The sequence below is a fragment of the Musca autumnalis genome, unplaced genomic scaffold, assembly GCF_047663935.1.
Source record: "Musca autumnalis isolate F117 unplaced genomic scaffold, ASM4766393v1 scaffold_5, whole genome shotgun sequence".
Classification (NCBI taxonomy): Eukaryota; Metazoa; Arthropoda; class Insecta; order Diptera; family Muscidae; genus Musca; species Musca autumnalis.
In genome coordinates this window covers 39603007-39623889 of record NW_027412088.1, presented here as the reverse complement: position 1 = coordinate 39623889, position 20883 = coordinate 39603007, and the positions used below count along the sequence as shown (strand labels likewise).

At 38.4% G+C, this 20883-nt stretch overlaps 1 protein-coding gene across 1 annotated transcript in view; it reads right to left on the bottom strand.

The window, feature by feature from the left end:
- The window catches only part of Syn2 (Syntrophin-like 2), a 377372-nt gene that overhangs the window by 80544 nt on the left and 275945 nt on the right, over nt 1-20883 (bottom strand). The window contains exon 6 of the mRNA XM_073957890.1: nt 17407-17591. Within this exon, the coding sequence (XP_073813991.1) occupies nt 17407-17591 (185 nt within the window). The remainder of the gene's footprint in view (nt 1-17406; nt 17592-20883) is intronic.

The following is a 20883-nucleotide window of genomic DNA, read 5'->3' as shown; positions in this document are numbered from 1 at the left end:
CGAGCACCCCTAGAGTGACAGGGTGAAGAGAAGAGTATTACGTCGCATCAGATCTCTTCCTGCCGAGGAGGAACCACCACAGTTTACAATGGATGATGTTGCCAATGCCATCAAGAACGCTAAATCATCCAAAGCGTTGGGCCCTGATGGAATCTCCATGGTAATGCTGAAGCAGCTGGATGAGCCGGGAGTGGAGTATCTCACTAAAGTTCTCAGCTTGTCGCTATCCACCCTCATTGTTCCCGAAGTCTGAAAAATGGGCAGGGTGGTCCCACTACGGAAGCCCGGCAAGGATGCCAGCAAAAGTGAATCGTTCACGCCGATTTCGCTTTTGTCGCCCGTAGCAAAGACCCTTGAGGCCTTAGTCCTCCCCAGTATCAGAAATAGCTATCAAGTTGCCGATCATCAGCATGGATTCCGTAAGCAGCACAGCACGACAACTCCTCTGCACGCCATTACCACACATATTTGTCAAGGGCTCAACCAGAGACGGCCGTGCGATAGAAGTGATGGTGGCGCTTGACTTATCAAAAGCCTTTGATACAGTCAAGCACTCCACGCTGTTTGAGGACATTGAGCAGACAACCATCCGGCAAAGCTTGAAACGTTTGATAGTCAATTATATGTGGGGACGCCAGTCGTACGTGGAATTCAGGAACAAGAAGTCCAAACCCCGTAGAGTGAAACAGGGAGTTCCCCAAGGTGGGGTGATATCTCCGGAACTGTATAATCTCTACCTCTCCTGTATTCCGCCCCCTCCAGACGGCATCGAGATCGTAACGTATGCCAATGATTGCACGATCCTGGCGTCGGGTACCTATCCTGATGACATCTGTGAGAGACTGAACAACTATTTAGCCGATCTTACCACCTTTTTCCATTCGAGGAATATTCAGATTTCCGCCACAAAATCAACAGCTACTCTGTTCACCACATGGACAGCGCAGTTTGGAAGAGAATTGAATGTCGTGGTCGACGGTAGTAGAATTCCGACCACAAACTGCCACAAAATTTTTGGGGTCACATTTGACTCTTCTTTCACGTCGTGCGCGCACGCCACAGCTATCTGAGACAAACTGAAAAGTAGGAACAAGGTCCTCAAGTCCCTAGCCGGTAGCACTTGGGGTGCAGATAAAGAAACCTTGTTGACCACATATAACGCGATAGGTTGGTCTGTGGTAAGCTATGCGGCGCCAGTCTGGTCCCCGAGATTATGTGATACGAATTGGAAAAAGATTCAAACTTGCCAGAATGCCGCCCTAAGAACAGCAACAGGGTGCCTTCTCAAATCTTCAGTGGACCATCTACATGAGGAGGCAAAGATTCTTCCAGTAAAGCAACACAATGAGATGTGTTCGTTGCAGTACCTGCTTGGATGTTACCGTGTGAGCCATCCCAATCAGCATTTTGTGGGTAGGCCCGGCACATACAGGCAGATCAGGAAGGATATCCATGATCTAGAGGGAGAGGTCCAACGATACAGGAGAGAACCCCTAGATCAACAAGCGTATCAAGCAGGTTTAAATTATATTCACACGGATGCAGTTGCCAAGGCCTTAAGCAGTTATAGTGTGAATAACGTCCTCGAAATGCATCCCCCATCTATAGCAGCTGAGGAGCGTCAGCTGCCACGACAAACTAGAGTAGTTTTGTCTCAATTACGCTAGGATATTGCAGTCGCCTAAATTCCTATTAGGCGGGAATCGATCGCACCGTGCAAGACATCTGCCCAGTATGTGGCATGGGCCCGCACGACACAAACACCTTTTCACCTGCTCAGCTACCTACTCATCTAACTCCAGTGGATCTGTGGTTACATCCCTTCGAAGCAGCCACTTTCCTGGAACTGGAGATAGACCCAGAGCCAGATTGAACAAAAGAACGAACATACAAACATAATAACAAACACTGTTACAATAACAACAACTGGATCGACTCAGAATTTTATCCTGATCAAGAATACTTTGTAGCAAATGATTATTTTAATAAGCTACAATCGGAAAAACCAACTTAGTGCACCCTCCATACTATGGTGGAGGGTATAAAAAGGCGGTAGGAACCGATGGCTTAGCAGCCGAAAATCGGAAACGCTGATATAGTGGATGACTCATCTAGTTAGCACCACCTGACAGGAAGAAAGTGTAACCCGACGATTTTAACCTGTGTAGGGGCATAAGTCTGTTGTTTATAAGATAGTGTTAGGAATATTGTGTGAATGACTTAAACCTATGACCAATGAAATAGTTGGGCCATATCAATGCGACTTTAGATTTGGCAAATCCACCCAAGAAATGTAGATCGACACTTGCTATATTTTTGTCGAATAAAAAGCAGCCTTCGACAAAGCTTATTCGGCTTTGTAAGAATAGGAAAAAAATATCTCCCAACAGTTTAGTACCAAAACAAGTTTCAGACAAGGAGACAGCCTGTCTTGTGATCTCTTCAACACCCTGCTAGGAAAGGAATGACACAAAATACCCAGGTAACCGCGTGCTATTTGCTTATTTCGATGACATTAACAGTATGGGCCGATCAGTAAAATATGTAGCTGATGCCTTAAAAAAGTCGAAAGATAATCTGCTAAAATGACAGTAAACGGCTATAAGAGCAAGTTGATGGTATCGATGCGTAATGCGTCCCCAGATCTCGGACTGTGGATGTTGGTAGCTACAATTTGGAAGTAGTTAAAGAATTATATTGGCCAGTTACTTTAGACTAAGTTAGCAAATTAAAAACAAAGCCACATCTCGTCAAACTAATATCACACTTTACAAAACACTGATATTACCCGTGCTAACCACTTTATACACTCCTTCTTGCACTAAAGCTAACCACTTCATACACTCCTTCTTGCACTAAAGTTGTCCGTACCCATATTTCTATAATTCGTATACCCTCAACATCTGAAATAAGGAACATATTATGATTTATCTAACATAGTCTCCAGCAAGGATTTTATATCCAATCTGCATACCATTAAAATGTTATCTGCATTCCCATAGTAAAAATAATGAACCACCACCACAAGCGCAATAATAACGATGTGAATACAATTAAAGTTTCATTCCCTAAGGCCACAAATATTTGTGCAACTACATTAGTTGCAAATGGTTTATGTATGTATGTACTCATGTATTTGTGATAGAAAATATTCCAAAGTTTTGACAAACATTTCAAAAACACCTCAGGCTAAATGATTTGAACTGAACTGTAATTTAAAGTGAAGAATATAAATATTACTTTGTTGCAAGGAGAGGAGGAAAGTAAACAACCAGCCAAGTATACATTGAAATCACGTTGAGCTCGAGTTGCAAAGTGGTGCAATTCCAATCGATTGAGTTTATTGAAAAATACCGAAAATCACGGTTGCAATTTGTGTCATTGCCTATAGGGTTTAGATCAAATGTGTTCTTCTTTGACACAGCGGTGCCGAAGTTTTTCGGCAATTTACACACATACGACCCGAATGCATAGAAAGAGCGCACGAAAAACAGATAATGTTTTAATTTGTTTTTGTTTTGTAGCGTGCGTGCATAAAAACACACTAACACACAGTCCTAAGTTGCCAATAGTTTGAATACATTCACATTTTGGGCTGTTCTCTTTCTGGTCACGTCTGGTTTAGATTGATTGCCACAATGGATGTTTCATGATTGTTTCCCAAGCGGAGGGTGAGGTGAAGTTATTAACATACAAACTTCAAATATTGCCTGAAACAAATCATACGGCAAGAATCACAGGTTAGACGAATGACCCAAATATTGATTATACCATTTTGTTTTAAATAGCATCTGTTTGATATACTACTGGTAAATATTTGAACACAGAAATGTGATGAGCACGACATTTTACGAATTGAGTATCCGATTTTGCTGAAACTATGCAAAAACATACATTCAAACATACATCAAGTGTCAAGAAGGTCCATATCGCACAACACCTATGTACCCCACAAAAGTTCAAAATTTTCACTTGAAGATTGTTTTGAAATTTTAGCGAAAGTACACCTTGTGGTCCTGTTTACAAAATAGCTTCCGTGGGATAGTCCATTATTCCTGTCATAATGCTCTAAAAGTTCTAAAAATCCTATGGTGACCAACTAAGATGGCTGCTGGTCACGATAACTAAAAAAAGTTTTTTATTTTCACGTAAGTGCTGTTTAAGGGCTGTTCAAGAATTGTTTTGAAATGTTCATGGAAAGTAGTCCTTCAGATTCTGATTGCAACGATACGATATATCGCTACTTCTCACGACATGGCCCAGTCAACGCAATAATTATAACTCGATACGTTTAACTATGCGAGCCGGGCGGTATACACTCAATACCATCTTCTGGGATTGTATCTGTGGTATAATAGTCATATTTGCTATTATTGGCCACCATTTTAATGTTTCACTTTTTGGTAGGAGTTTCGTACTTCACTCCCGCTTTTCAATTCATCTCATTTTCCTGCACAAAAGACTTTTCCCCTCTTTCCTTTATATGTTAGAAATATGTTTGGATCCAAAGAAATATTTGTTTGGGACTGATTACAAACAAATATATGTTTGGATCCAAACATAATTTATTTGTGTCCAAACAAATATATGCTTGCAACATTTTGTAACATATCTCAATTTAATATGTTTTGTTAGAACATATTTTTTATGGGTGGAGAGGATTTTTGTCAAAGAGAGTAACAACAGGGCTCTCACAGCTTCGGAATGCTGGTTTATAATAAAGAGCTGTGTGCATGGTGCAAAGCGTAAAACACGTGTGTTTCGTACTTTGTTGTTGTTAACCAACGTAGCAAGCGAAGAGGAAAAGAAAAAAATGGTATCAATAAAATAAATAAATAAATCAGTGTTTTGTCTTTTCTTAAAAAAATTGTGCTTTTTAGTAAATTAAATGTCCAATACATTTTATAATTGAATCAAAAAGGTGAATGGAAATATTTTATTGGACAAGAAAGAAATCGCATTTAATATTGGTAATTACATCAATACATTTTTCATATACATACATACATATGTATATTTGAAATATCGATGTACCTATTTATTACATTATATAATCATTTGATTCCAGATGCCGATTTCCCGCAGATGATTTGAACTTTGAAGAAAATGTGTTTTATTTCACAACTAAGGTGAAGCGTTCAATGTTTCTATATAATTGTTTCTTTTTAAAAGTGCGACTTTTTATAAGTTATTTGATTCAGTTTTTCCTCTTATTAAAGTCTGTTTTGTCTTTCTTTTTAATTTTTATGTACCTATGTGTCTGTTGTGCTTTTGCTTTTTTTCCTTGCCTTTCAATAAAACACCACCAATGTGTGTATATGTAAGGGATAGCCAGTAAGTACATTTCAATGTGTTTCACATTGACATTAAGGCTCCCTTGCTCTCAGAAAGCGCCCACTGGTGCATGTGTTTGTTTTTTGTCGCTTTTGGGTTTGTATTTGTTTGCACCCAAACATATAATTTGTTTGCAGGTCCCAAGCATATGTTATTTTTGGTACTGCTTGCAAAGAAATATATAGAGAGAGGCATTTTTTCTGTGTGCGCGAAAAGAAAAAAAATATTTTTTTTTGAAAATGGAATATGAAAGAATGGGAAACGTTTTCCATATATTTTGCTGGCCCAGGCAATACGTAGTGTTTCCAGACATTTTTTGGAAAGTTTGACAGTTTTTTAACATAATCGTACTCAGGACAGGTTGACATACGATCATGTGTTGTTTATAGTGACATGTGGATAATCACGGCATCGATCAAATTAAATCTTTGTATGGCGATTAATGACCATCCTGTAGCACTATGAAAAACTGGTTTAATGAATCGTGTCCAACACTTGCCGTACAGCCGTTACTAGGAACAAAGTGGCTTCATTTGATTCCAGGACATCAAGAAAAAAGGCGTGGTCAACGATTCAAAAGCCATGTATTGGAAGTGTCTCAATCGGAGTAGAAAAAGTGCTTCAACAATGCACGATGGTGCCGGTGAGAGATTTTTGGGGCAAAAAATCAAGGGGCAAGCTAGACCATCAAAATTTCGTGTAGATGTTTATAATCGACCTAGAAACTAATCTGCCAAATTTGGTTGATATCGGTTCATATATAGATATAGCTCTCATATATATGTTCGCCCGATTTCGATTAATAGATGGACCAAACACGAAAATTCTGTCCAATTATGATGATATTTGGAATATGTGGCGGAATTCGGACTGGAAATAAGTTTGCCAAGTTATTTTAAAATCGGCTAAGATTTGGATATAGCTCCCATATATATTTTCGCCCGATTTGAGGTATTTGGTGCAACAAACACGCAAATTCTGTCCAATTGCGATGAAATTTAAAATGTGTGACGGAATTAGGTCTAGAAAAAAGTATGCCAAATTATATCGAAATCGGTTCAGATTCGGATATAGCTCCCATATATATTTTCACCCGAGTTTAGGTATTTGGTGCAGCAATCACGCTATATACATATGTCCAATTGAGATGAAATTTAAAGTGTCTGACGGAATTTGGCCTAGAAAACATTATTGAGACATCATATTGAAATCGGTTCAGATTTGGATATATCGTTCACAAATTTTCTCTGTCGAAGTTAATTGTTTTCTTATTTAAGTTGGTTGATACCGATCTTCCTTGAGAACATAGTTTAAATATTTTTCTTGTGACAAACTGGCCGAAACAGAGGCGGCATGAATCAAGAGCTTGGTATTGTTGCCGTGTTCATAGGAGACTTGCGAACCAAGTTTTCTTCCTGCACTATAATCCACATTAGGGCGCCCTCTTTTCTTTGTATCATTACCTTGTTCTAACGTAAATACTGTATCGCTAGCTAACCATAAGCTTTCAAATTGTAATACACGATTTTTTGACCTCCAATTTTTTATCCATTTTTGGTTAAGGCGTGCACAAATGTTATAAACTTGTTTTTTAACTCCCGTCACGAATTTGTCTCTGACACCTCGACTAAATTTCGGAGAAATCCAGTCTATAACGTGTTTAGGTTTTCGCTGATTTTCCAACCAAAAATTAAAAATATCCAAATATCCAAAAATCTATAAAACAATGACGTACACAAGAGGTTTTTCGGAAAGAATTAAAGTATCCAATATATATGACAGTTCCAAATATGAACTGGCATTTAAATCCAATAACATTTTAATAACGTTTTCAGCAAATTAAAAGATAAAATTAAAGACGAGGACAAGTCCAATGTAGTATACAAAATCAACTGTAAAGGAGACAAGACCAACATATGCCAAAAGGTATATGTTGGCACTACTAAGAGTAAACTAAAGAGTAAAACTAAAGTAAACACAGATCAGATCAAAAGGCACATAACAAACCCCTGGATCAAAAAACAACTTTGGCAGCACACTGTGCCGTTACAAACCACACACCCGACTTCAATAACATTAAAATATTAACTCAAGAGACTAATTATCATAAACGTTATACTCTTGAGATGTTACACATCATAAAACCTCCGAATGATATACGGCTAAACTATAAAACAGATACAGACAATTGTGCTCAAACGTATAGGCACACAGTCAACAAATACAGATGTGACAAACTTCAGTTGAAGAAAGCACTTGTAACAGATAAACCAGAACTCTCTTTCAAGTAATTTTCTTGTCAATAAGTTTTTTACATAATCTCTGTTAACACAATTATCATTTGTAGTTCCCTGAAGATGATTGGAGACTCCAATCGAAATATTGGAAAATAAAGAAACTATATAAAAATCAACACCCGATTTTTATTTTCAAAAAGCCTGTAGCCGAACAATACCAATAATAATAACTTTTCAAGTAAGGCGAACGATTTTTAATTCAAAATATCCAAATTTTTAAGTTTTACGAAATCTGGAAATTGGTATTTTTTTTTATTTTTCTCTTTCGAGACGAGCTGATTCATCAGAAGGCTTTTGTAAATGAAAAAGAATGTCAGAGAAATTGTCATCACAAACCACTACACTACATGTTTCGAACTTTGGTGAGAAGCGCTCAACAGGTGTATTTTTGTGCGGCAATCTGACTATGTCTCTACCCTAAATTTTTCCTTCTATATATAACCTGATGAGCGCTTCTCACCAAAGTGCGAAACATGTGATGACAATTTCTCTGACATTATTTTTCATTTACAAAAACCTTCTGATGAATCAGCTAGTCTCGAAAGAGAAAAATAACAAAATTACAACATATGATCATCATCGCCTTAACAGGTAAACATGGAAAATTTTTTTATTCGCAAGTATACGCAACATTTATTTTCAAAATCTGTTAGCCGACATTGTCACCTTTCACCAGATACATATTTTTACGAGAATACACCCCGATACCGAAAGTTCAACTCCAAAGAACATATGGACGATACCACAGACTACATCAAAAAACATAACTTACTGACACAACAAATTATTGACCACATCTAATATTACATTTACATTTTTGATAATAATTTTAATTTACATACTATTACCCGTATTTTCCATTTTTAAAAAATATATATTTATATAATGTCAACAGATCAAGTTTTTAAATTGTTTTATTACGACTGAATGTCAGAAATAAACGGAATGAAAATTATGTCATCTTCGGCAGCTTGGCATGTCGCCGGGGACCGTTGCCAGATTGTAATTTTTTGGTTTTGGAGGCTTGAAAGTGTTAAGAATATAATTCCGTTATTATTTGATTTCAATCACTGACTTGAAAAAATGAATTTTTGTCTCAAAAACCTGCCATTGGACCCTTCGCGCAATGGCTGGAGCGCATGAAAAATTGCATAAATCATGCTGGAGACTACTTAAGTAAACAATAAAACTTTTATTGATGGTAAATATTCTCGTTTCCTCGTTAGACTTTTCTACTTTTCAGTTATATGTTCCTTGTAATTTGTAAGCACATCTGACAGTGTTCCCCAGGTGGAACAAGATCAGCAGCTAAAAAAAAAGAAAGAAAATCTCCGAGTTTTTTTATACTAAAAGAGGTTTCAAGTGACAATGTATCGTATACTAGGTCACCGCAGGATTTGTACATTGTGGTTATCAAAACTACAGCGAATACTTTCGATGAAAATGTCAAAGAGAAAATTTTGAGTGTGAGATACCCCGATGGGTGAACGAATATAGTCCGTATTCGAACATAATATATAAAACATAACATATATATAAAGCTTTCCATCTGAAGTTGGTATAGGTCCATGTCTTCACATAGCCCCCATGGAACGGTCCCTCATGATTTTCAGTATTTTGAAGGTTGCGCTCTCAATATCGCACCGAAATAGAATTTGGTATTTGTTCTTCGTTGAAGGTATCCATTTTTATACCCTCAGCCTTTAGGCTATGAAGGATATATACAGTTTCATACGGGCAAAATGTGCCTCATCGAAATAATGGTTTTATACCCCAAGTATGTTTGGACGAAATGTGTTTCAGACAATTTGGAGTCGATTGAGCAATGTCCGTCCGTCTGTCTGTCTGGCTGGCTGGAGCGCACGATAACTCTCGAAGGGATGAACCGATTCGGTTCAAATTTTGGCTTTCGTAATATTTTGTCCAAACTTAGTTTAAGTTCGAAGATGAGCTATATCGGTCCACTCCTTCCGGTACCTCCCCCACAAAAGTTCGAAAATGTTCGGAAAATTTGTACGCACGATAACTCTTGAAGGGTGTAACCGATTTGGTCCATACTTTGCCCATCGTGGAGCGTGTACCAGACTTAGATCAGGTTTTAATATGGACTCAATCGGTCCACTCCGTCGGGTACCTCCCACACAAAATTTTGGAAAAGTTCTGTTTAGGAACATCTCTCGAATCGCTTCGATTTTTATTTCAACAACTTGTATTTACTGCCACCCATAGGACGGTACAAGTTTCATCAGGGGCAAGTCCACACTTCCTGAGAAAATAGCATGAAAGTTGCAAAAACCCCTATGACACCGTGTGAGGTGGTTGGAGCGCATGATACCTCTCGAACGGATCTGCCGATTCGGTCCAAAATTTGGCCTAAGTAATTTTTTGTCCAAACATAGTTTAAGTTCGAAGATAAGCCATATCGGTCCACTCCTTCAGGTACCTCCCCCACAAAAGTTCAAAAATGTTCGGAAAAATTGTGCGTACGATAACTCTTGAAGAGAGTGGCCGAATTGGTCCATACTTTACACATCCTAATATATCTACCAGACATAGATCGGGTTCAAATATGGACTATATTTGTCCACTCCATCCGGTACCTCCCACTCAAAATTTCGGATACATGTTCACTTTTAGACCTGCTTTCGAATCACATTGATTTTGTTGAAGCAACTTGCATTGCTGCCTCAATTGCGATGGTAAAATTGTTTCAGGGGCAAGTTCATACTTCTTGAGCAAACATCCCTGAAGTTCTAAAAAACCCCTATGGAACCATATGTAGTGGCTGGAGATACATTATTTTTAGTATCTCCTCCGCAAAACTTTTGATATTAAATCCTAATCAACATTTTTGTCAGTTCAAGCGCCCAAAATTTTTAAAACTCCCTAAATACATGCGTTTTTTGGAAAAAAAATTGTTTCAATATACACAGGCTGAGGGTATATCTCTGTCGGCAAAGCCGACTGATACTTTTTTACTTGTTTTAAATGGGTATCCCCATTTGAGATATTTTGAAGATCTTAGTCACATTTTTCTACCGAATTGGTTGTTAATTGGAATTATTTCGAGGAGGTACATTTTGATCGTAACGTACAGCCTTTATAACAACAAAATAGCCGCCATCCCAAATAGAGAACACCATATGTAAGGTTTACAATAATCTTAAAAAGTATACATTTTCTGAATTTTAAAAATTCTTAAGATTTAACCACATGATGAGCGCTTTGAAAACGTTGGCACCGATCGAGTACCGCAACTTTTCCCATTACAAGGTGTCAAAAAACATTCTTGTAAACTGGACTTGAACTGCATTTTATACTTTTACCTTTTCCACTTCGACAATGATGTAGAAAATCTTTGAAAGAAGTTCTTCCTCTTCTTATTTATTAAATAAATTGTAAATCTTGTAGATAAGTCAAATTTTATAAAGTAACAAAATTTACTATTCCATGAATTGTGGGCAACTTTCGCCAAAAGCAAAATAAACAAGTAAACACACTTTAAGTTTACATACTACCTGTGCTGTCGAATTTACCTGGCATGCTGTTGTTAACGAAGTACCTTTTGCATGATGGTGGATGGACCATTTTGGTTGCCGCCATTTCTGCGGAAATGTGTGCGTGAGAGTGTGGGTGGCTAAAGTTTTCTCGCTTTATTTTGGGCTTTAATTTTGTAAAAGTATGTATGTATGCATGTGTGTGGATGAAGTGTGCGGATGGTATGATGAACAACAAATTGTTTTATTGCAATACAAAACTTTTGTTTGCTCAGGAATGTAAATGAATCTACGAATATAGCTGTAAAGTTAGTAGGTATGTGCATAGATATGTGTGCAGTATCTAAGCGGCATATGTATATGACTGCAGGTGTAAAAATAAATTTAAAGAATGCAAATGTTTATAAGTGAATGTTTATTTTATAGTTAACGCAAAATATTTGCATATGCTGCAAACAAAACGAAAATAGCACAAGTCGTGACTAAAAGAGGGGGAAAGGATCTGCTCCTTTAATGTGAAATGCATTTACTGAGGAAGAAATATAGCATCACCTGTAACTTAAACAAACCAACCCTCTTCACTATGGGACGAAACTTGATCCAAAATTTGTTTCTCGTAATATTTCATCCAGACATAGATCAGGTTCGACAATATCGGCCCACTACTTCGGATACCTCCTATACAAAATTTGGACATATACAAATTTTGGACATGTCTCAGATCGTTTTTTGACGTATGCGATGAAAGATACCAAACAACGGATCTAACCGGCTTTCACATGGCAAAGTCGTGGACGTATCTTCATTCAGGTGGAAAGTTTTGCACACCAACGAAGACTAAATACCAAATTTCAGTCATTTCGGTGGATTATTGAGGCACAAGCTTTCAAATACCGAAAACTGTGATGTGCCGTTCTATGGCATATTTAATATATTTTAAAGGGGAAAGTTGAATACGCCCAAATAAATACCAAATTTTAGCCATTTCAGGGGAGTGCCGAAAATCGGGAAGTACCGCTCTATGGGGGCTATATGAAGGCTTGGACCTATACCGACAAATTTCAATTCGAACGTTTTGCACCCCCAACGAAGACTAAATACTAAATTTCAGCCAATTCGGTGGAATATTGAGGCCACAAACTTCTGGGGAAAAGTTGTATACCCCTAACGAAGACTAATTACCAAATTTCAGCCATCTCAGAGTTATAATGAAGCTAACTCCTTCAAAATACCGACAATTGGGTGGTACCGTTTTATGCTATATCAAAACGTGGACCTATATCGGTCCATTTGCAATACCAAACATCCTAGGGGTAATAGAAACTTCTATAGAAACTTCTTAAAATTTGCGAGCTGTATCTTGATTTCAACAGACGGACAGACGGACATGTTTATATCGACTTAGAATTTTACCCTGATCAAGAATATATTTACTTTATAGTGACTCCGATGAATATTTCGATGTGTTACAAACGGAATGTCAAATTTAATTATACCCTCCATATTATGGTAGATGGTATAAACGAAAAGAAAAACAAACCCTTTTAAAGATGAATACTTCCGCAAACGTTTTAAGGACCATGATCTGCGAATCTGCACTTGGAATATTCATAGTTTTTACATAGAAAATGAAGTTTACGCATCGCCAGATGTACTTGAAAAATATCAGGCCGATTTTACTGCTATACAGGAAGTACGATGGATTGAGAAAGAGGCTACAACAGCATCTAGAAGTACGTCAAAAAATTCTTCACAATCCGCTTTATTTGGGCTCATGCTCCCACTGATGACATGGACGAACAGACCCTTGTCCTGTCCGTGACATTATTCTAGGCGATTTTAAGATGGAAAGGCTCAACAGTCGGGATATTCATACTCCATAGTGAAACATCTCACACAGGAATGAGGCTGATAGATTTCGCAGGGGCAAATTCGACATTCATAAGGGCACGATGTCTCACGACAAAAAAAAAAAAACAAGAAATCAAGTTGATTACGTTGTGATAGATGGAAGACATTCATCGATCGTGGTGGATGATCGATCATTCCGAGGAGCAAACATAGACTCGGATGTAACAAATAGGTACTAGTAAGTTTTTTTGTTGGTTAGTCTGCCTAGGTTATGTTTGCCGGCGCTTTAATAACGCCACTGGCAGGAAAATATATTTATATGCTGGCACTCAATTAGCGCCTTAGCAAGATTTGTTTCCGCAGCACTTTACAGTGCTAAATAAAATGGTTTTTAAGGTTGTGCCAATAAGTCGGCAGATAAAAACTGATTGATTTATTTACAAATTGTTACTCCTTATATACATAATATAACGGCATTTCTTAGTTTCTATTTTCTTTTAAATTCATATCCTTAATAACAAAATTTATATTCAGCTGTTAAGTTCTAAACAGCTGTTGTGTTTTAGGAACAGTTGTTAAGTTCTTAACATCTGGTTTATATTTAGGGTTCATTAGGTGGATTTATTGATCGCAGATCGATAACACCACACGGACCACTACTTTGCGGCAGCAAAGGTACATATCTTATTAACCGTAGCTAATAAAGTACAAACAGACACAACACGGAAGTTGGACATCGGTGAGCTGGAATCAAATCAAATAGCTACAGCATATTGCACACAACTGGGTTAATTGCTCAAGCAAAGTACTCCTCATTTCATATTTGGATACCAGAAACCCCCACCAAGCAACGTACGAGAGAGATATCGGGAGAAAATGAAAAGGAGAAACGTCTTTTCCGCATAAAAGAAAAATGGAAAAGCGCTGATCCCATTTTGACGGTACAAGTATTTTCAGGGGCAAGTCCATACTTCATGAAAAAATGGACCGAAAGCTGTAAAGACCCCCTATGACAATATGTGTAGTGTTTGGAGCGCACTATATTCCTCGAACGGATGAACTGATTCAGTACAAAATTTCACAGTCGTAATATTTTGCGCAAACTTAAATCAATTTCTAAGATGGATGGCTCTATAACTTTCGAATGTCGTAAACAATTTGGTCAATACTTCGTAACATTTCTACGAGACATAGATCAAATCCGAATATGGACTATATATGTCACTTCCTTCGGGTACCTCCTACACATAATTTCGGTAAAGTGCAGTCCAAACTTAGTTTAGGTTCAAAAGTGGACCCTATTGGTCCACTCATTGGGGTACCACCCAAGGGAATCGGGGAACCCATGGTTTTTTTACCGAAGTTACTCCTAGTGGCCTTTTTACAGAGATATTACGAGATATTGATAGGCTAAGAAGTTTCCGAACCGCCCTCGTATGTTTTTCGTGGGCAAGTCCATATTTCCTCGGGAGGAATGACCCTCAAAATAAGACCCACTTCCAAAATGGATTTTGTCCGTCCAATCCTGTAGGTACCTCCGCCGCAAAACTTTTGAGCTTTAATCTAAATCCATATTTGTGTCGGAAATTTTATACGCCCAAAATACATAAAAAAGTGTTTCAATTCACACAGGCTGAGGGTATATCTCTGTCGGCAAAGCCGACTGATACTTTTATACTTGTATCAAGGTAGTTAAGGACATCGTCTACCTCGGCACCGTCATAAGCACAACAAACAACATCCACGAGCTGTACGGGATGCGGGCGACATGGTGGTACATGCAAAACTGGAACGTCAAATCTTGGGGGAAAAATGAAAGGCGTAATCTGAGTATTCCAAATTGGAGAAGTAAAGAAATAAATAGAGAGAAAACGAAATCTTTTCTTAGTTCGACTTGCAGGACATTTGTTCTTTAGAGGGCCAACTAAGTAAATTAGTAATGTTTTGCGTGGGAAAGTCCATGCTTCTTGACAAAATGGTCCAACAGATTAAAAAAACTCATACCTTGGCCAATAAAAACGGCTGGTGGGGGCGATAAGGAGTGACACGCATTGGTCCATCATTGGCACATCATAATATTTCTCTTATCAAGTTCCAAAGAAGACTATATCGGAAAATTCTTTCCGGTGCTGCCCTCACAAAACATAAAAATATTCGCTTAATTGCAGTTTAAGGGCTGTTCAAGGATTGTTTCGAAATGTGCAGCGAAGGCACTCCTTGTGATTTTGATAACAATGATGTAATTTTTTCGATGGTCGAGACTGGATATTCCTATTTTCCCATAAATTAAATTACAATTACATCTATCTCCTGAGGCCAAATACCTAGGTACAATCCTGGATTCACAATTGAGATGGAAGAGGAACGTCGAGAAACGGACGAAGAGAGGTATGATTGCACTTTATTCATGTAAGAATTCGATTGGGAAAAGCTGGGGATTAAATCCAGCTATTATACACTGGCTGTATAATACTGTTGTGAGACCCATCTTATCCTACGGATGCCTTGTCTGGTGGCACGCGCTTCGACATAAATCGAACCCCGGCAACATAGACAAGGTGCAAAGGGCAGCCTCGATCCTGATAAGTGGAGCTTTTAGAAGTACACCACAAGCAGCTCCAAATGCTATGTTGAACCTCTTGCCCAAGAGACTCAGCATCAAAGGTCAAGCAGCACGTAGTGCCCTAAGGCTACATGAATTGAATCGTTGGCGTGACAGCACCTATGGGCATGCATGCATTCTTCGGGAGCTAGGATCAAACCTTAGATTAAATCTGCAGGGGAAATCCAGCGACTACTTATCACCAATCCAAAGATTTGAAGATTTTGAGGTCGTTATCCCTAGTAGAGATGACTGGATCCGTAGTAACCCTCCTCTGGACGGTCTGGCTTTCTACACAGATGGTTCCAAGATGGAAGAAGGTACCGGAGTTGGCGTCTACTGCGAAAAGCTCTGTCTCGAATACTTATATAGGTTGAACAGCGACTGTAGTGTTTTCCAAGCAGAAATCTTCGCGATCAAAATGGCTTCAGAGTTGATAAAAAGTCTGGATGCAGAAATCTTTGAACCGGTGACTATCTTCGTTGATAGTCAACCGGCTCTTAAAACCATCAAATCCTCCAACATCAAGTCTGAGGCCGTTCTTGAGTGTAGAACTGTTTTGGCGAACCTCACAAATGCTGTCCGACTCTGCTGTGTACCGGGACACTGTGACATTGTGGGAAACGAGAAGGCAGATGAACTGGCAAGACATGGATCCCAATCAACAAGACTGGCAATCACTGATTCAATCAAACCAGCCATATGTCACCTTTTGCGGTGAGTGGAGACGTTTTTGAAGAACGAGCCAAAGAACTATGGCATAAAGAACCAAGGTGCAACGTGTCAAGGGTCATTTGGCCGACTCTATCAACAAACAGAACAACTTCACTCTTAAATTTGAGCAAATCAGAAATCAGGGTATTGACGGGAGTCATTACCGGTCATTGCAACATCCGAGCTTTTATCGGAAAATGGCAGGATGATGGCGTGGACTATTGCGGGCTCTGTGAAGATGGGGAAGAAACGGAGACTATTGAGCATATTTTATGTCGTTGTCCGATGTTAACTCGAAAGCGATATAGATTAACAGGAGTATGTTTTCCTCCAAGCTTAACCTTCTACTCAAATCATAAACAACATCATCAAAAATTTGAATTGGCTGGGATGGCGCGACCCATAAGCGTAACTACTTCTCTGACAGTTTTCTACCATCACCAAATAAACCATCCTCCTTTCTTTATTGCATTTTCATTTTTAATAATCCATTTATTATTACTTTTCCAACCCCACACTCTTTTCTTTACTTTTCTCTCTTTTCTCTTCTTTTGTCTTTTCAGGTAATTCTAAACCTCTTTTTCTGATTTATGGATGATCACAATGGACCGAAAGGTATCCGAGTGGCGTAGTAAATATATATTGACTACACATCCCTAAACCTAACCTAACCTTCCCCATAAATTTTTTGTCGATCACCACCTCTAAACATTACCCCATAATCTCCAAATTCAATAAAATTTTTCTCTCTATGTAAATTGTGTGCCGAACATGCTGTGCGACACATGTAAGTTTACTAACATCCACAGTAATATCACGGGGATTAAAAAAAAGACCAATATAAGTTCTGATCTACGCTTCATATAGGATATGCTTAAAAAAGTTCACACAAAATGCAATTCAAGTTTAATTCATATAAATCTCATGTAAACATTAGCGCTTTTGCAGCAATTTAAGTTTTTTCCTTTTTTCATATCTTCTCAAAAAAGCATTCCATTTGTCAACACAATCAAATATGTAAACCTTTCCCCACCAGCGAAACAGAACAAAAATACATATACAAAAAATATCCATACTCAAACACTACAGATTTTATGTTTGTTTTATTTACCTGTAAATGTGTCAGGCCCACAACGTTGTCGTTAATCAATTTCAGCCATTGGCTTAAAATGGCCAAATCATCACAGTGTATTATGCCCGTCGATGTGCCATTTATGCCACGCACTTCAAAGGCATTGGGTCGTAATTTATCGGTGCCGTAAATGTAACGCGTTACGTAGGCCATCATAAGGGGAACTGAAAGATACCAAGAAAAAAAATAAAGTGTAGGGTAAATAAGACAAAACACACAAATGATATAATTTAATGAACACATCAGGATATAATTCATTGGACGCAAAATAAATGTGTGAATACTGAAATTTACTGATACTCGTATTCACACATGAATGATGTTAATGAAATACTTGAAGATGTAGGTATGTATATGTGGATCAATGTCAGGAAACAATGCTTTAATGAAGTATTTGTGTGTAATTATGTAATTGAGGATGTAAATAAAAATAAAAATGAGTTAATGTTGGTCCATGCAGTTGGGCTGATTATACGTATGTAGATTTTGTACGTCGCACCATTGGGCAGTGTGAAATGTTGAAAGTTTGATGGAATTCCGATGCTTGGATACTAACCTCAAAATTCACATTAAAAATAACAGTTACAAAACGTTAAATTAATAACGCTAAGGGCGTTATATACCTTCAAAAAGTAGCTAAATTTATCAAAATATCGAAAATCGAGAGATACCGTTATATGGGGGCTCTAGCAAAACATGGACCTATGTTGCTAATGTTTAGTGGACATGGGGGATCAAAGAAAGGTTTTGATTGCACTTTACTCCTGAACGAATTCAATAGGTAAGAGTTGGGGGGTAAAGCCCTCGGATATACATTGGATATATAAAACTGGGGTCTGTCCTGTCTTAACATATGGATGTTTTGCATGGTGGCATGTGCTTTGTACCACGTCAAATAAGTTAAAGATGGAAAAAGTACAACGCGCAGCATCAATCCTCATCACCGGCGCCGTGAAAAGCTCACCGCAAGCTGCGCTAAACGCAATGCTGGATATAATGCCACTAAATACTCTAGTTGAAAACATAACAGCCAGGAGCGCTTTTAGGCTCAGGGAAATGAAGTGTTGGAGTGAGTCGCGTGCTGGACACGCTTCTATACTTCACAAAGGAGTCTGCCTAGACTCTATAGAGGTATGTGTTACCTTTCATAAATAATGAATTTCAAAAAGGCTAGGATCTTGATTCCAACTAGAGGAGCCGGACTCTTCTGCGGGGAGCTCGCTGTAAGCCGGTGTTATAAGTTGAATAAGTTCTGTAGCGTCTTCCAAGCGAAGGTTTTAGCCATTGTAAAGGTCCTAGAACTGATTCAGATCAACTTGCGTGGTTCTGAGAGACCGATGGTGGTTTTTGTGGACAGCCAAGCGGCACTCCCGACACTCAAATCCTGCTCTATCAAGTCCAAGATTGTTAACACGTGTAGAGGATTGTTAGAAAGACTGAAGAATGAAATCACTTTCTGCTGGGTACCGGGACACTGTGACATTATTGGAAATAAAATTGCCGATAACTGGTACGTGCAGGATCGCAGTCCTCAAATATTGAAATTAGGGAAACTGTGCATCCCCCACTGTTTCACTTCACCAATAAACTCGGCAATTTCTACGCTATTCCTTAACAAGGCTGAGATCAGAATTGCTGAAGGGGGGGATCCAGAACTTGTCTGTGGGACAGTAGTGTCGATTACTGCAGGCTATGCGAGGATGAGGAGGAGACGGAAACCATTGAGCACCCACTATGTCATTGCTCATTGCTCCAAAACTATGAGTTCTCTTCTGCCTCAGACCTATCTAGCATGGACCCATCAGTGATTGTTCTTTTCTCAAGAAGTCTTAAATGGCTATTGGGAAGGAACTCGGTGCTTATTTAAGCTTAAAACAAGTAAAAAGTGTCAGTCGGCTTTGCCGACAGAGGTAAACCCTCAGCCAATGTGAATTGCAACTTTCATCTACGGACAGATAGAATGTATTTAGCGTCTCTTCAGAATTTTGTGGCCCTTTTTCTACATTTGAACTTGCTGACAAAAATGTGTATTAGGAATTAACACAAATGTTGAACTTTTGTGGGGAGGTACCCTTAGGTAGGACCGATATGGGCCATTTTAGAAGTTAAACTAATTTTGACAAAATATTAGGAGAACCAAAGTTTGGACCAAATTGGTTGCACCATTCAAGTGATATCGTCTTATCATTTTAGTGACATTTTTTAAATATTGGGGAGAAGTACCGGAAGTTGGGGACCGGTATTGCCCCATGAAACTAAGTTTGGATAAAATGTGACGAAGACCAAATGTTGCACCAAATCGGTAGAACAGTTCGAGAGCCACATATGGTGACATAGGGCTTTTTACACCTTTCGGGATGTTTTCCCAAGAAATATGGACCTGCTCATGAAAAAACTTTTACTGTCGTAATTGAGGCAGCGAATGCAAGTTGCTTCAAGAAAAATCAATGTGATTCTGAGAAGGTCTTAAGGTGAACTTATCCGACACTTTGTGTGGGAGGTACCCGAAGGAGTGAACAAATATAGTCCATATGTGAGCCTGATCTATGTCTGGTAGACATATTAGGATGTGTAAAGTATGGACCAAATCGGTCACTCCCTTCAAGAGTTATTGTGCGCACAATTTTTCCGAACATTTTTGAACTTTTATTGGGCGGTACCTGAAGGAGTGGACCGATATGTCTTATCTTCGAACTTAAACTAAGTTTGGACAAAATATTACTAACGCCAAATTTTGGACCGAATGGGCAGATCCGTTTGAGAGTTATCTTGCGCTCATAAGGTTTTTTGCAACTTTCAGGCTATTTTATCAGGAAGTATGAACTTGCCCCTGAAGAAAATTGTACCGTCGGTTGGGTGGCAGTTACAACAAAGCGATTCGAGAGCAAGTCCTAACTGAACTATTCCGAAAATTTGTGTGTACGAAGTCCAAATTTTGGACAGAGTCGGTTGGTCCGTTCGAGAGTTGTTGTGCGCTCCAGCCATACAGACGAAAAATTTTCATGGATAAATTTTGTGGCCACTAGGAACCTCGAATTTTAAATAACTGGTAGTTCCATCAAAAACTGTAGATAAAAAGATCGTAATACCTAATATCTAATACTTGATGTGACCACAAGGGACCTCAAATGGCAAATTAAGTCTAGTTCGGTTAAAATTGTATCTAAAATCCTCAAAATAACGAAAATCGGAAGGAACCGTTATATGACGTTATATGACAATTTTAGGTGGAGAAATTTTGTGGCCACTGGAAACCTGAGATGTGAATTACAGGTAGTTCTGTCCAAAAATGCAGCCAAAAGGTCTAAAATACCGAAAATCAGAAAGTTCTGTTATATGGGGGCTATACAAAACATGGACATGTGTCGATAATGTTTGTGGAGATATTTTGTGTATTTTGAGAATTTTAGCTACATTTTTGGTCCAAACTACCTGTAATTAAAAATTTTACTACCC